The sequence below is a fragment of the Misgurnus anguillicaudatus genome, chromosome 9, assembly GCF_027580225.2.
Source record: "Misgurnus anguillicaudatus chromosome 9, ASM2758022v2, whole genome shotgun sequence".
In the NCBI taxonomy this organism is placed as follows: Eukaryota; Metazoa; Chordata; class Actinopteri; order Cypriniformes; family Cobitidae; genus Misgurnus; species Misgurnus anguillicaudatus.
In genome coordinates this window covers 4,337,517-4,355,111 of record NC_073345.2, presented here as the reverse complement: position 1 = coordinate 4,355,111, position 17,595 = coordinate 4,337,517, and the positions used below count along the sequence as shown (strand labels likewise).

General features: G+C 39.2%; 1 protein-coding gene and 2 non-coding genes across 3 annotated transcripts; all 3 read right to left on the bottom strand.

The window, feature by feature from the left end:
• Window positions 1-304: 304 nt before the first annotated feature.
• cct6a (chaperonin containing TCP1, subunit 6A (zeta 1)) lies at window positions 305-14,717 on the bottom strand. The gene is made up of 13 exons (XM_073871049.1): window positions 14,494-14,717; window positions 14,041-14,104; window positions 13,677-13,811; window positions 13,389-13,562; window positions 12,556-12,659; window positions 12,270-12,384; window positions 6,609-6,764; window positions 3,451-3,533; window positions 2,999-3,094; window positions 2,626-2,908; window positions 2,435-2,537; window positions 776-848; window positions 305-582 (listed from the first exon to the last, which is right to left on the bottom strand). Exons 1-13 carry the CDS (start codon window positions 14,628-14,630, stop codon window positions 510-512), a joined length of 1,596 nt encoding a protein of 531 aa, XP_073727150.1. The 5' UTR covers window positions 14,631-14,717; the 3' UTR covers window positions 305-509.
• Window positions 3,285-3,419, bottom strand: LOC129424581 (small nucleolar RNA SNORA15). Its single transcript, XR_008638118.2, has one exon. It is a non-coding gene; the product is annotated as a small nucleolar RNA SNORA15 (small nucleolar RNA).
• Window positions 6,264-6,398, bottom strand: LOC129424580 (small nucleolar RNA SNORA15). The gene has a single exon (XR_008638117.2). It is a non-coding gene; the product is annotated as a small nucleolar RNA SNORA15 (small nucleolar RNA).
• Window positions 14,718-17,595: the final 2,878 nt, after the last annotated feature.

Genomic DNA, 17,595 nt, shown 5'->3' with positions numbered 1-17,595 from the left:
AATGTGTAATGCTTGCAATATATTTGAAATAAGGAAATAAACTATAATATTTCTGCACTATTCATATTTATTAGTACACTGCTATTTTTTAACAACTGTACTGCATTCTTACATCTTGAAGTGCATTGATGCCAGCTGGTTATCGCAAATAAATCCCTTCAGCGTCCCCAACCTGTCAAGACTTATTCTGTGATAACAACCGGCTGCCTGTACATTATCCCCATCCATAAGTGTCTGAAGACAGTATTACATGTCCATTATTCTGGAATCTTTGATATGAATTTTCACAAACAATCCAAACAAATAACTGAACCAAAATGTTTAATGGATACAAAGCAAAGTGGGTATTACAATTCAGTGCTGCTTAACAAAATCTCATAAATAAACCAATCGACTGGAGGGGAGATGTCATAAAAACAGACATAAGACGGGTGATGAGGGATGACAGGCTGGACAGGACGACTGCTCAGCTTCTTCTGGTTCTCTTGACCTCTTCATGCTGATCTACATTAACCTTTAAGTGAAGACATCCCGGCCCTCATGATCTCGTCTACCAGAAGGATGTTACTGGCGATTACGGTGCTGTGTAGTAAATAAGAACAAGTTAAAGCCTGACCCCTATTTCAGCAGAGTCCTGTTAAACCTGCTGATGAATATCAGTGATGATAAACTGGCTTTCACTGGCGTGATGAGATGATCACGTGTATGGTGTCTGACTGCATGCACTATAGACTGAGTAAGAGTACGGTGAATTATAAGCAATCTTCAGTCTCACCATGAATGAAGCAGCTGTTTCTTCACACTGTAGTTGTCCCACACACCTGCCTCTGCTGCCACCATCGGCTCTCCTGTAGACATGAAGTAAAACAACATTAGAGAACCTCACAGATGTTTTCAGCTATATAGATGTTGCTCATTTTACTCTGCACATTACTTAAAATTGATCTTTTCATTCAGGCTAGGACTGGGCAATATTGGTCTAAATTCATATCATTGTCATTTTGGGATGTAAGTCAATAAACATTCAATCAGCTTTCATATGATTAAGCTAAAACCGTATTTCAACAACTTTCCACATCTACCCTGACCAGTTAACCTTAGGGGTCAGATGTCTTGACTCTCCATTAAAAAACAAAACAAAAAAAAACTCAAAGTGCAGGTGTAAGATAACAACGCAGGATTTTAAGGTTCCTTCGACTGCATACTCTTGTTATTGATAGGCCATATGACTTGTCAATCATCCACACTTTCTATTTGATGGATAAACCCCGGTGTTATGATTTGGACATGTTTTCTATTGCTTGTTTTGAGAACTGTGCGTGGCAGAGGCATCATCAGGTTTTTGTATAGTTGACAACTTGTACCAGCGTACTTTGAGGTCAAAATGCATACCTGCTACGCAAAATGCATACAGGAACAGATATCTACGCTAAAAAAAACGGAGTGGGTGCAATATCATTGCTCTTAAAAAATGGTCTTTTCCTTACATATTTTCCGACAACCATGGAGTTAAAGGATTAGTCCATTTTCTTTAAAAAAAATTCCAGATAATTTACCCACCACCATGTCATCCAAAATTTTTTTTTAAGGAAAATATTCCAGGATCTTTCTCACTTCAATGGACCCCAACACTTAACAGCTTCAACGCAGCTCAAAATCGCAGTCCCAAAGGACTCCAAACGATCCCAAACGAGGCACAAGGGTCTTACTAGCGAAACGATTGTCATTTTTGGCAAGAACGATAAAAAATATGCACTTTTAAACCACAACTTCTCGTCTATCTCCGGTCCTGTGATGCGCCAGCGCGACCTCATGTAATTACATAATGCCGTGGAAAGGTAACGTGCTACATATATGAAACGCACATTTGTGGACCATTTTAACCAATAAACTGACACAAAGACATTAATTAGTATCATTCCACATACAACAAAGTCAGAACGGTCCTCTTTCTCCACACTTGTAAACACTGGGGCGTAGTTTCGCATTTGTCCTCCATGACCTCTTGATGTGATGACGTATTACATGAGGTCGCGCTGGCTCATCAAAGGACCGAAGATAGATGAGTTGTGGTTTAAAAGTGTACACCCTTTATTTCGTTTCGCTAGATAAGACCCCCATGCCTCCCCTGGGATCATCTAGGGTCCCTTGAAACTCTGTTGAAAAAAACTGTTAAGTGTTGAGTTAAGTGTTGGGGTCCATTAAAATGAGAAAAATCCTGGAATGTTTTCCTCAAAAAAAAAAAAAAAAATTTCTTCGACTGAACAAAGAAAGACATCAACATTTTGGATGACATGGTGGTGAGTAAACCATCTGGATTTTTCAAGAAAATAGACTAATCCTTTAAGCGTTGCGTATTTTACTATTAACAAGATAAAATGTAGGAAAAAAAACACAGCATGCACGTGTGTGTGTGTGTATTAGGGTCACGTACCTGTGCTCAGGTCGACGCCCACCACCTGTCCAGACTCTTTAAATTCACTTTGAAGCTTCACAAGTGTCTCTTGTGGGTCGTAACCTGAATTCTGAGCCAGAACCTTTAAAGAAAATTAAACAGTTCACAGATTTAAATTCTGCATACATTGCAACAAATTTTAAATTATTTGGTCTTGTATATCACAATACCTTAGGGATGACTAGGAGTGCATCAGCAAACGCCTGAACACCCAGCTGGGCTCGACCCTTAACCTTCGGCTTGTGTTTGACTAGAGCGTCAGCTACGGCCACCTCGAACGCACCGGCGCCAGGCACAACTGAACCATCTTCAATGGCGTTTTTGACCGCCCTGAGTCCGTCTCTCACGGCATCTTTAATCTGTGTCAGCGTGTGTTTGTTGGGCCCTTTAACCAGCAGCGTCACCGAACGAGGATTACTGCAGTCCTCGATGAACGTGTATTTCTCCTCTCCCTGACGGCAAAAACGGAAATGAGCGGATGTGAACTAACATTCAAACAGTTTCAAGGGGTTCATATAGAAAGTGTGAAAGCTCAGTCCTCCCAATGTGTGCTCGTATACGAGTCCAGCGTTTCCCAGACATTCAGGTGTAAGATCATCCACAGAGTTCATGGCTATACCACCACAGGCCAGTGTCAACCTAAAGCAAAGATCACAAGTTACACTTCACTTAAAAGAACTGCAAATCTTTACAGTCATGGAGGTTCAAGAGTCATTTGTTGAGCATCTATGCTCCTTTTAGACCAGAGAGAAAGATTTGCATTTAAAAGACAAGGAACATTTGATTTCTTATGATATGACCGCTTTAACAGCCAGTAGCTTTCTTGAATCTGTGTGGCAGCTCTCATTAATAAACATTGGCATTGGTTTAACGCCATCATTGAATGACATGAGAGGTGCAGATGATGTTGCATGGTGTCTGACTGAGTATACTACTGACAGAGTAACACAGAATTCGGCCATGCCAGTACATGGAGGAGATTCTCCAGGCCTCACCTCTCCATGTTCCTCCTCTTGGCCCGGCGCAGTGCAACTATACCCTCTTTAGCCAGAGCGTCCAGAGAGAACGGATCGATACCCTGCCAGATTAAACATTCAGGTTAAGCAAGTAATGCTTAGTAATGTACAAGGTTATAACATTGAAGAACGGCTGACCTGACTGATAAATAAATACATTAAAAAAAGATGTTAAATCTAGGGATGTCCCGATCTGATATTCTGGATTGATATCAGGCCGATCCAGGCTTTTTGGCTGGAACTTAGTTAATCCACTGGTGAAGCGGACGGATGAAACGCGTCATTCACACACGCACACACAAGATAACTGTAGGCTATTTTAAAGATCTGATTTTATAGCACTATACACACTTTATAACAGTAGTATCGGGCAGGTTTCGGTATTGGCTGATATTCGGAATTCTGGTATCAGAATCGGTAATGAAAAAGTGGAATTGGGAAATCCCTAGTTAAATCTAATGTAAAAGGTGTTACTGTAGTACAGTTACCCATCCATCCCTCACAAGTCCAGACCTGCCAACCTTGGAATTTTTTTTTGAGTAGCAACTTACCGCAGCGGCGCGGCGCGAGGTCAGGCACATTTGCTGATCAGTAGTGATTGAGTTCACATGCTTACTTATGACTTATTACTACAACTTATTACTAAGCAAATTGTTCCCACTCACCACCATATCTAGTCTTTCAACATACAAGTAGGCTATGAAGAACTCATTTAATGAAAAGGCAACCTCCAAAAATATGCCTATTAAACAATATGCTTATGGCATATGTCTTAAATACATGGGACATTATAAATAACAAAGAATCAACAAATAGCATGCTATGTCCTTGCTTTATAGTCCAGCAGGCACATTGACATGAACCTCTAATGGGGCACAGCAGGCCTACCACTACTTTTTCTTTAACATACCTAACATGAACAGTATTAATATGTTTTAATGCATAAATGCCATGTTAGCAAATGTGCATTCTACAGTACTGATGATAATGAGTCTTTTACAATTACAATTGAAAAGTGTTCAAATTTACAATAACATTACTTAGCTGCTACTACAATAAAAAACATATGTGGATGATCCTTTTGTGTATTTTATCAGCATAGTGTTTAAACCTGCTGAAAAAACAGCATAAACCAGCATGATTCCCATGCTGGTTTAGCTGGTGGACACCAGCATACAGCACCAAAACACAACATGGTCTTGGTGGTGCTGGTATGCTGATGATAACCACCAGCTAAACCAGCACCAAATCACCATGAGAATTAAGCTGGTCTATGCTGGTCACCAGCAAACCAGCAACAAAACACAACATATGCTGGTCTTGCTGGTAAACTGCTTTTTTTTCAGCAGTGATGCCAACTGTTTATGTAGTGTCCTAAAGTAGATCTAGTGAACTAAACAGTAATGTCATATCTGACAATACAGAACAGTACACAAACATTGATTTTCTCAGCAATAATGCAAACCTCTATACTTGGTTTTGACTGGCTGAGCATATAGTTCATATACCTCCCTCATCATCTATACTTTCTGCTTCTATTTCCCTGCTCTGCACAAAAAAATCTGATGTACATCGACAGGAGCCAGTAACAATCGAGTAAGAATAAGATTGATTTAAATTCAGAAGCGTACTTTTGTTTTGTCATGTTTTCTCGCGTGCCTCACATCACATGCTCTTCTGAGTGAGCGGCGGCAGAGTGCTACAAAAAGTAAACACAGAGGCTCCGCTCGCGGACATCGATTTCTGCGTGCTCGCACCAGTTTGTCTTGTGGGACTGCAACGTGTTTACAAGCGTGAATTACGGTTCATATAGCTCAGTTTTTTTGGCGCGATTAACAATGTAAATGAATATACTGGCAAATAAAGTAAAAACTTAAACTTGAGGCACAACATAGGAGACTGGGTACAACAGATTTACACTGGGGCACGTACAACAGTAAAAGGCGTCTAGACGCCCCTGGTTGGCAGGCTTATTACAGTGGATCCAATTCACAATTCCCATACCCTGCCCATTTACCTTTAAAAACGGTGTTTAGAACCATCCTCCCTTGTAAAACAAGTCACAGTATGAAGATGGACCGGGATGAAAAACAATTTCGTTATTCGCTTCGACGGCTCCCCGCTCTCCGTTTTGAAGAGTTTAAAACTAGCGCTATGATTGGTCGACGTCGTCTTTTACCAACAGGTTGCTGCCCAATGCGGTTACACAGATAGACGAGTTGCCTAGTGCGCAAATGCACAGACAGTTTAACTCAAAGCAACCAAAGGCTTTTCGCGTATTTTGAAGTGACAAATCGTAGCAGCGTAGTTTAATGTCTAAATGCGTATCTGTTACGCAAAATGCGTAAAGGTTGGCAGGTCTGCAAGTCACAGTTTATATATAAATTATTATAAAATTATGTGCCCAAACCTCACACGATGTCATGGGTTAAAAAAAGGATATTACATACTTTCCGTTTTACTACTAAAATATTGCGCATTTCATTGGGGCAAACATTTTTTATGTATTTTGTAAAACATCTGCAACTGCATTCATCACATTTAAACAATAATAATAGTGTGGTTTATTCAGGGAAATGTAGATAATCTTTTAGTTCAGTTTAGGTGTTCATTTTATTTAAAGAAAAACTTTAAAAGCTATCTTTACAGTTATGGAAGTTCAAGAGTCATTTTTGTTGAGCATCAAAACTCCTTTTAGACCAGAGAGAAAGATTTGCATTCAAAAAAACATCAAAAGAAAAAACATATGATTTCTTCGACGACCGTTTTAACAGTGAGTAGCGTTCTTGAATCTGTGTGGCAGCTCTCATTAATAAACATTGGCATTGGTTTAATGCCATCATTAAATGACATGAGAGGTGCAGATGATGTTGCATGGTGTCTGACTGAGTTTACTACTGACAGAGTAACACAGAATTCGGCCATGCCAGTAAGTGGAGGAGAATCTCCAGGCCTCACCTCTCCATGTTCCTCCTCTTGGCCTGACGCAGTGCAACTATACCCTCTTTAGCCAGAGTAAATTTAATCAGTAAATTATGCGAGACAAATACCAGATAAGAATGTTATTATTGTTCTTTCATATACTGGCTGAAAAACCTCACGTTTCAACTTCATGTAACCATTAAAAAAAATCTCACCTTTTGGTTGATGAGCACAAAGCCCTTTTTGTTATCCGCACAAACTTTGTTCTTTAGCTCAATGATCTTCACCACACGATCTTCAATGAACTTCCTCTCAGCCTTCACCAGTTTGTCTCTTTCATCTGCACTCTTATAAAAGAATCCAGAGTTGACCTCTCTATGAAAAAACAATGAAAAGTTTCAGATGTACACTCCTCAATCAAAAATACCCAGCAATCACTTCAAGTTTATTTCTATAGCTCTTATATAATTTTTGCTGCATTACAGTACATGCATAATAGCTCAAACAGTCATGAGAAAAGAAGAAGTGGAATATGTAGCACATTCATTTTTGCATTAATGAAAATAAAAATATGAAAATAACCAAGTTATTATTAGGGGTGACCCCGAATAGTCGAAGATTCGATGCATCGATAGGAGAAGCCTGATTCGATCGCCAATCTCATAGGCGAATCGTCGCAGATGTGTTATAAAAATGAGAATCATTCAATTTTGGCCGTATATGGGTGCACGTTATCCGATTCCACATATAACAGTTTTCTTCCAATATATTAATATACAGCCTATTATAATAATGCTATGCAAATAATATGTGAAGAAGTAGCTTTAATTAATATTTTTAAATGCATTAATAAATCCAACAACCACTGTGACAGGACTACACATCCATATGGTAAGAGGTTTCCATGCATTGCAAAGCAGAGGCCTCTTTGTTTCTGCAGTTAAAAAGACAAAGCTGGCAATTCGGGCTATACTTTCGTTATTTTAACAATTTCTTTATTTTATTTATAAATCACTCTGGTTTATCAGATTTATCTATTTGGCTTGTGTTTTGTTTCTGTGCACTTCAGCTATTTTTCACATATTTGTTCTGCACCTTGTTACTTCTGACCTTATTTTATTATCATTTTTAATTTATTTATTATAAACGTAAATTGATTGCTTTTGTTGTATCAATGTTGCGCTGTTGCATGCTGCCGCATGCAATTTAGCCAAGCGCTAGGTGCTCTCTGCGTGTTATATTTAGGATCATATTTGGAGTTCATCAAACTATATAGAGGTCGACCGATTTATCGGCCGGCCGATTAATTGGCCGATTTTTGGCATATTTTTAAAAATCGGCTTTGGCCGATTTTGCTGCAAAATTAGGCCGATTAATAGGCAGGAGCATCTGCGGGCACCTAAGCGCTGTTGTAGAACTCGTGACGCTGCCTCTTGCTGCAAGCAGATCGCTCCCGTCTCGTGTGTGTGCAGCCATGCCTTGTTCACAAACAGCTTTACTAAATGATGGCGGATCGCGCGAATTAAGCAGCCAGTACAACAGCGCGACGGGCTTATGTCTCGCGGTGCACTGTCCGTGCAAAGATTAGGCTCATTTCATGTGATTAACGAGTGATGATGAGTTTTGTTTGCGTGACAGAGAGAGAAGAGCAGCACATGCACGCTTTCTGTCTCCCTGCTTTTATTACTCAAAACAAAACTGACACGATGGCGAAAGGTCGGAAGACCAAATCATATCCACAAAGGAAATATTTTTCGTGTTGTTACAGTAACACAGGGTTCTTGCAGGTTTCAGCAAGTTAAATTTAAGACCTTTTTAAGACCTTTTAAGACCATTATGAGTAAAATTTAAGACCAACACGACACATTACTAGAAGCATTCAAATGATCTCAGAAATTCTTAAAACGTTCTATTTTTATTGATTCAGTTATAGAAAAATATAAAATGAACGCAGTTTTAAAACAGATAATCAAAATACATGGAAATACATTATGCTTAACTCTATTAGACCGCGAGTGTTGGCGCCGACAAATTTTACCCATAGCCCTTTAGGAAGAGACTTCTGACAATGGAAGCCCAAAAATGGCTCATAGTGAGCCATTGATATACATTGAGTTAGAGGCAAAGAGCTGTGATTTTTCTTAATTAATAGTCAAGAAATGCATTGATTTACAATATTTATACATCACACTAAAATGTGTAAGTAGTATTTGTATAAAATTCTATCAACAATGTTTTTTGACAAATAAAATTCACTAATATTAGATCAGTTAGTATGGTCAGCTGCTGGTTTGTGCCTAGTTTTACACTGCCTCATACAACTAAGCTTTAAAATGCATCACACTCTGTAGTACGTAAGCTTATAGGGGAGGTTTCCCAGACAGGGATAAGAGCTTTCCAAACTTGAAAACAATTTGCACTGACATATCTTAAAATACATCAAAATGCACACAAGTAATGGTTTTAGTAAGGCATGTTTATTCAAACTAGTTATATATGTCATAATTAAACTAAGACCTAGTCCTGGTTTAAGCTAATCCCTGCCTGGGAAACCACCCCATAATGTTTAATGTACAACTGACTGTGTGCTGTGTATATATCTTGTGCCTGTTTATAAATATTCAAAGAACAAAAGATCACTTTCAATTATTATTAATCCCTAAAAGCATTAATATATGCATTTTATTAATACAAGTTTTTAATAAATTAATGTATTGCATTTAATTGAATACAGAATCACAGAGCCAAAAAAACACTCCACCCATACGTTTTATGCATAAATATGCACTATATACTGCCATCAGGTTTAATAGCCTCTCTAATTACACAATAACGGATGAATCTGCATTAAGAAAATGAAATTTACCATTAAAAGGCTGTTTGATATGTGCTGCTAACGTTATCCACTAAGACCGTTTCTCAATCCGAAGGCTGTAGCCTCCGAAGGGTCGCATTTCTTATTTCAGAAATGGTCTTATTTCAGAATATTAACTTTGAAATTAACTTTAAAATATTGATTATTATTCTTAGTTAATCGTTAATTGTTGTAATATGCTTATGACTTGCGAATGTAATGCTCAGTTAACTTAAATAAACCAGGCGATGCCGTATGCAGCAGCCTGCCTATGCGAAAGGGCTCTGATCTACCGCTGTTCATTTAACCGTAACTCCTGAAGCATTTGCGCAATCAAAACGTTTGAATTGTTCCTAAAAGACAATTGCACTTTTTTGAAATATATGGTTTATTACGGTACTTTCTTGCTTTCCGTCTGTCAATCGCTGATGTTTGTGGAGAGCTGAAGGGAAAGCGTGTTAGGTTCAAGTGCATCGCAGCAAAGAGCAATATTAAAGTCTAAAATATAAAACTGTGTAACACTAAAGTTGACACGCTGTTGGTGGCTCGTGACTCGACTGCCCGACTGTTTAAGTTGATTTTCAATAAAGCAGCATTGATTTTTGTTCGCTTCTGTGTCCTCCTTCAGAACCTGGCAAATGCTCAGGTAAGCCACGGGCTTATAAATTTCCCCGAAAAAGATTTTTGCTTATACAGAACTAAGTTTAAGGATTGTTTCTCGCCAAACCCACAGTAAACAGTCAGATCACAACACCTGAAATATAGCTTATGGCACGATTTGCGTGGATTATGACAAAGGGCGGAACGTTTCTTTTTAGAGACCCACCATCATACACTTTCTGCCTCCGCCACTGATTAAGTTAGTTCTTCAGCGTTTTAAATTACTATTTTATATTCTGCGGACAACGCTTTTTGGGAATGAAAAGAGGTAAGAAATTTAAGACTTGGGTAAATTTAATTTAAGACCTGGCATAAAAATCTGGGTGTTTTTAAGACTTTTTAAGGCCTTAAATTTAACATTCTGAATTTTAGACTTTTTAAGACCCCGCGGGAACCCTCACTTTGTTTACAGTTTTGCGCGGCTCAGCCTGGATTAGAACACAGCGTGTCCGATTCGCGAACTGACTCCTTTGAACGGATTCGTTTAAATGAACGGTTGAAACAACAGATCTGTCCCAACACTAAACTCACAAGACGTCACTGTCAGCACAATCAGTCACTTATAGCGTCTCAGAAATGAGAATGTAAATGTGTTTAGAAAGATTTGCCATAAATAACAGTCTCAACTAAAAACCATAGACATTTACTATGTTAACTTTGATGAATAAATATTTTATCAGGTCTATCAAATAAGGATTTTATCCTACAAAGCAATAAAAGCCATGGTAAAAAACTGATCAAAGATGATGACAGCAGAGTGTCAGGTAATATCTGTGTCTGATAAATGCATGGTGCAGAGGAGGTTGTAAAACTCTTCAGAAAGACCAGTCATATATTTTTAAATACTTTGACTTAAATAGTGACATTTTTGCATTTAAAATATCTGCTAATAATGATGAGAACATTTTGATTATTATGTACATATAGAAAATCGGCCAAACATATCGGCCATCGGCTGCCCTGATTTCTAAAAAATCGGCATCGGCCAGAGAAAAAGCATATCGGTCGACCTCTAAAACTATACATAAAAAACTGAGTTTTTTCCGTCAGTTATAAGTTTTAAAGCTGTAGTATTGAAACACTTTATATTGAATGTCAAAAAAGTTACTAAAATCAATGAACAGCACTAATAAAGCATCATTCTTACAGATCATTAACTAAAAAAAAGTTGATTTAGGGTTAAGTTACTCTTTAAATTGTATTTAAAACAGGGTGGATATCTTGTCAAAAGTTACATTTCAAAACAGGTAAGCCGTTTCTGTAAATTTCGGTGATGACACAAAAATATCTGCACAGAACCTAATTTATGTCAGACACGACTGTCTCTCTTGTGATTTAATATTATGGTCTGTGTTCTCTTTCAAATGATAGAAAAGAAATTCCTGAAATAAATGATAATGTTAAGTGAATACAGAGATTATCAAAATAAGCAAGCAGGTATTTCTGTGCAAAATAATAAAGCGTATGTGTCTATAAAATCATTAATTTCAGAGTTTATCTTGTCATAAATTAACATTTAAGGAATTGTATATAAAGCTTAGTTTTTTCATTTACAGTAACAATCACAAATTGTTCAGCAGATCGCTGAACTGTAGCCAGGGTTCGCAGAGGATCACTTTTTGTTTTGTTTAGTTATCAAAATGTTTGACATAAAAAGATGTGTTATATCTTCGTTTTATATTCTGTAGATCTTGGCTTTAAAATCTAATGAGGAATCATTTAACGAATGTTTATACTGCCTTTCATTTTAACTTAAAAAGGATAAAAATGCATCGTCAGTTTTGTCTTCGTTCATCACTTGAAAGACAGTTTTGGTCACTTTATCAGAAATGTATTTCTGTGTGCTGCTTGTGAAAGAAAATAAAAGTTAACCATTTGTTGACTACCTGCCACCCCATGCGCATACACATAGATGATTCGACTATCGGTCGACTATAAAAAGATTCGACAATTTCGATTCGAATATGTAAATCCTTAGTAGAACAGGGGTTTTCAAACTTTTTGTGTGTGTGGACCACTATTTGTAATCAAGAAATTTCGCGGACCACCCTATAATAAAATATGTCTACACAAAGTCCTGAATTTATCTGCACTTCTAAATAGGCTTATAGCACTAAAACTATAATTGGTCATCATATCAGTACAACAGATTCTTAAAACATATTCTTAAAAAATATATATTTTTCTTAAAAAAAAAAAACATTCTTTTATGTTTTATTTTGCCTTTACACGGACCACCTGCAGTACCCTCACGGACCACTAGTGGTCCGCGGACCACAGTTTGGGAATGGCCGTAGTAGAAGACACCCCTAGTAATTAGACCTACAGTATATCTTGTGAAAAAATATCTGAGGAAGAAAACCTCTGTTTTTTCATATTCAAGGGATACATTGCAGGTAAGGATGTAAGCGTCCTCCACCCTCTTCTTCATGTCAGGATGTCTGGCTCCATGATCCAACACCAAACCTCTGATCAGCCTGAACATCAAAAAACAAACAAACATCAACATAACATCTGATGTTGTATAAAAGCACTTCTAACTTATGTTTTTTTTTATTTTCCTGGATGTGTCCAATGATCAATGACTACAGTCAAAAGCAGATTTCTTTACAGCGCAGTAAAAAGAGGAAAACATTCAATCATCTTACTGTGTATCACTGTCTGTTTTGTGTCTCATCTCCATGATTTCCACCATGTACAGATCGATGGACTCATTGGGTTTCCTGATGGCCAGCACAGCATCCACCACAGCCTTAAGAAAAAGAAAATCACATTTTCTGTCAAATATTATTTCGACAAAATAAATGGACAACATACTTTGGATCATTTCTCTGAACAATGTTTTCACTAAAATCCTTTCAATTCTGAGGTTTAAAAGAGCATTTCACCCGTAGAAACATTAATCTCATATTTGCAGTTGAAAAGTAACATACATTTCGAATTTGGTGCCTATTTGACGAGAAAAGGGGTGTTTGTAGTCTCACCCCCCAAAACAAAGATATAGCACTTCCTGTTTTCAATGATGTGAAGATCATCATTTTGCATCATTGAAAGAAGGAAGTGCAACACTGAAATCAGTATTTCTCCTGTCTCAGCGGCAACTAAGGAAATGATGCGCGACCATTCAAAAACATGACTGGGGTTCTAACTATACAAAGATTAATGCAAATGGGTGTAGTGTCCCTTTAATGCCACCAAACAAGATAACAAATGGATCACGTTTACAACAAATCACTGATGCACTGGGGATTTTCAGTCCTTTTATTACCGAATAAACAAACTGTAGTGAATGAACTTGAATCTTGTACTGTATATAAGCATTAAACTGAAAGTGACAGTATGAATACATTCTCATTGGCTGTGATTTCAGTGTTTATTTAGTTATGAGAACTGTAACTACAATAATGAGATCTTACGGTGGGCGTGGCACCCAGTCAAATTAAAAAACACTGTACTGAAAGATCAAAGGATCATCTCTCACCTCCGTGAGCAAATCAGCCAGCTCTGCGTGGACCTTGGTTCTGAGGGAGGTCCTGGCTACATGGATGAGGGTCTCTCTGTCCATCTCCTTTGTGACCTTGACCTCCTCCAGCACTTCGAGGGCTTTGTCCTTAGCAGCCTCAAATCCCTCTGCTATTACCCTGGGGTGAAGACCCTTCAGAAAGCAAACAAACATCGGTATGAACGTGACTCTCATCAACAAATCTGGAAACGACTCGGTTCGGGAGCATAAAAAACGTGATTGGGACATATACAAGTGCACATATACCTCGGAAACATAAAGGTCAGCCTGCTTGAGAAGCTCTCCTATGATGAGCACATTGGACGTCGTGCCATCGCCTGTGATGTCATCCTGGGCCGTGGCCACCTTGGCAATAAGTGAAGCTGTGGGGTGCTGGATTTGCTGCAATTGGTAAACACACAGTACAGAGCTCAAATAATTCGATTTTTACATTAAAATGAACTATAATGCAAAGATAAAATGACCATTTAGCAGATGTGGACAAACATTAGTGTTACTTCAATATCCGCATTATGTGCCACAAGAACATAAGTTAGTATTCATCTATCTTACCAAATCACAAATGCCATATATGGGCTTTAGGTCTGAGCGGTGAATGCAAACCTCTCACCATCTCATGCAGAAGAACATTGCCATCTTTAGTCAGCTTGATATCTCCAGCACCAGAAACAAGCCTGAGGAGAAAACATTACAATCATTAGCAACCGTGACATCGCATTTAGCGAAGCCATTCAATAGCGATCCATTTCAAATAATCCTTAAACATAAACAATCACTAATATAATCCTTATTTTTCATCACAAAACATTTATTAGCAGATAAAACTTTAATTTAACAAGAATTCGCAAGTTTACTATAATAATAACCTACTGCTAAGCGCTAATAATGCTAATGACAAATACGAGCCTAAAACACTGAGTTTTATTGAACTGATCCGCTATAATGTGTTGAATGTTAATATGTGATTATAATGTGTTTAAGGTTGTGTCGCACGTGTATTTGCGCTGATCGTATGTTAGCACATTAGCACAAAGCACCGGCGGCCGCATGGCGCTTCACTCACATCTTCATGGTTCCTTTGGGTCCGAGGTTACTCTTCAGCACATCCTGCAGACCACGCGCCGCGCTGATATTCACCGCCAGAGCCGCGTGAGCCCGGGCCACCTCAGCCTTCGGGTTTAGAGATTTCACCGCCGACATGCCGCTACTGCTGCACCTCAAACACCGGACAAGAGCTGCACGCGGATAACGGAAGAGACAAGAACTTCCAGAAAGCTCCAGCTCACGCGCTCAGTCCGCCCCTCGCGCGCTCTCATTGGTCAACTCACTCATGACGGGTTCAGATGCCGTTGTTTTATTGGCTCGCTGCAGTGTCTGTCTGAAGTGTCTGTCTCAGTCCAGCCCACTGTCTAGCCTCGCCTTTATGCTCTGTTCAGAATAATGATGCGAGAAACGAAGCTTTAGAAGCTTCGAATCAATTGAACCAATGATTCACTGTTTCCAAGCGCTCGAAACACCTAAATATGGAGCCACCTGATGGCAGTCCTAACATTTCACACTTTATACCAAATAATTGCAAAGGTTTTTCTATAAAATATGTTTTTAAGAAAATAAATTATTTACCTAAAGGGGACATTTCACAAGACTTTTTTAAGATGTCAAATAAATCTTTGGTGTCCCCATATACATATGTGAAGTTCTAGCTCAAAATATTATATAGATAATTTATTATAACATGTTAAAATTGCCACTTTGTAGGTGTGAGCAAAAATGTGCCGTTTTTGGGTGTGTCCTGTTAAATGAGTTGATCTCTGTACTCAGAGGCGTCATGCCCATTCAAACTGAAGGGGCACCTGCCCCATTGGTTTTTTTGAGCCAATGGATTTTGCATCCAACCTCAAAATCAAATGCGTCCATTAATCTGTTATTTGACTTTTAATCTGTTTAATATGCACAATATTATACATTCTGTGCTGCATCCTTGTCACTTTTCGGAGATTTTCGCCGTTTTGATAGTGTTTATAGTGTTTTGATCATGTTACATTACTTTTATTCTGGCGGCAGCTGGCGCTGCAGTCAGCGCGTCGCAGACGTCATCAGAGTCTGGGCGCGCTCACGAGCTCTCTGCTGTTGCTGGCTTGCAGCTGCATTTGGCTATCTGAGGAATTAAAACGTGTTAGAAACGCTCACAACATTTCCAAACCCCAGTACGGTAATGTGCAGTTAACCTCCTCTGTGTAGAAAATGTATGGTTTTAAATGTGACCGTCTCAACGTTATATTAGTAGAGATTCATCTTCTTGGCACAACGCCAAAGTTCGCCAGAGTTCGCCAGAGTTCACGCGGGCGCGGAATCTCACATGCTCACATGAGGTAAAATTTAATGCAAAAATCTGTTCCTCTAATAATTTTATCTAAACATATTTTTTAAAATCATTATTGAACATTAAAATCAATCACGTGGCTATAGCTTATGTCATTTTCGTTGTTTATATACTTAATGGATTTAAAATTACATAAATTTTATATGATAATGTAGTTGTTGTGCAAAATGCATTAATGACACAATTAAACAAGCCATTAAGACTTAAATAAAACATGCCGTTTCAGATGTAAATATGATGCAAATGTGTCATTATTCCGACTGAATAGTATTTGATATGAAAGTTGGTCATCACTTTTATTTTGGAGGTTTTTGCATGAAAGCAGGGTTTTTCAGATTGTTAGAAATGTAAGTGCCATGGAAAAGACTGAAAGCTCTATAATATTTCGTTTGATGTCTGCACAAATTTCTGTGAGCTGTTGACACTGTGCCCCGTTAAAAAAAAAATGGTGCATGACGCCCGAGTCTGCACTAAATGACAGTGCCATGGTTGGATAGTGCAGAGTGCAGACTAAGGGGGCGTGCACACCAACGCTTTTACGCCCCCGGCCGGCGCATGTTTTCAATTGTTTTCAATGGAAGCTCAGCGTTTTTCAAATAAGCCAGCAGCTAGCGGTTTTCTTCTGAGCTGAAAACCGGCGCACGGCGGTTTTTCCGCGCTCAGTGCTGAGCGCCGAGAGTTGCGAAATGTTCAACTTTGGAAGAAAAGCTCCGCTCGTCAATGTCAGTTCTCACGCGGCCGTCCAATCACAGTGGAGGTGGGGCGGGACAAGTATCACAGCAACCAACCGTCTCACAGTTGACGTATCAGAGCTACCAAAGCGCTTAGCTGAGGAAAGCTGGCATTCAGCTGAAAAACAGCTGGCATTCGGCGTCCTCAAGGCGTTTTCAGCCGCGTTTAAAAGTTTTGGTGTGTCCAGCCCCTAATGGTGCGTTTACACCAACCACGTTTCAGGCGTCAAAATCACGTCTACCACACCTAGTTTGCCGCTTAAACAGTTTGAATGCATTTGCGCGTGTAGAGCGAAGTAGACGCGTGGAAAAAGCAAGCATTTGATGCTGGGAGGGGTAAGTGCTATGCGGTTGTCTGTTTGCAAGATGACTGATGTTGATTGTGCATTTATCGAGAGAGTTACCGGTTTGTATTTGGTAACCTTACTATAGGGTGAAAATAAACGGTGCGGGTCGATAAACGTCACGTGACTCAAAAGTGAAATGTGTATAACAACTTACCAGGTTGCCCGATGTCCTCACTGACACTCTTAAGTGAGGTCCTTTTTATTCCTGTCTCTATAGAAATAAGAACTTGTGTCGTATAGCTCCGGGTGATTGCTTCGGACAATATCAAGCATTCCCCCAGGTTGAATGAGTGACTCCGGGCGGGGCTGCCTCCACAGCAGCAAGGAGGCTCCTGATTGGTTAACGCGGCGTGAAATTCTGCCAAAGTTCAAATTTTTCAACTCGGGCGCCAGCCGCAAATTCGCGTGAAGCGCAAAATGCACAAAAAAGCACTATTCACGCGTACCGCGCACAACCCTCAGTGATTAAATCTAGCGCGTCAAGCTCGGGCGAATGAGGCGGAAACGCGTCTTCGGCGCCGCGCCAAATGCCTCATCCACGCAGCGAGACCTCCAGACGCGAGTCAAACGCGTCTTCACCTTGACTTAACATTGAAATCACTTGCGCTTCACGCCTCAACTGCGGTTGGTGTAAACGCAGCATAAGGGGCGGTATTATCCCCTTCTGACATCACAAGGGGAGCCAAATTTCAATGACCTATTTT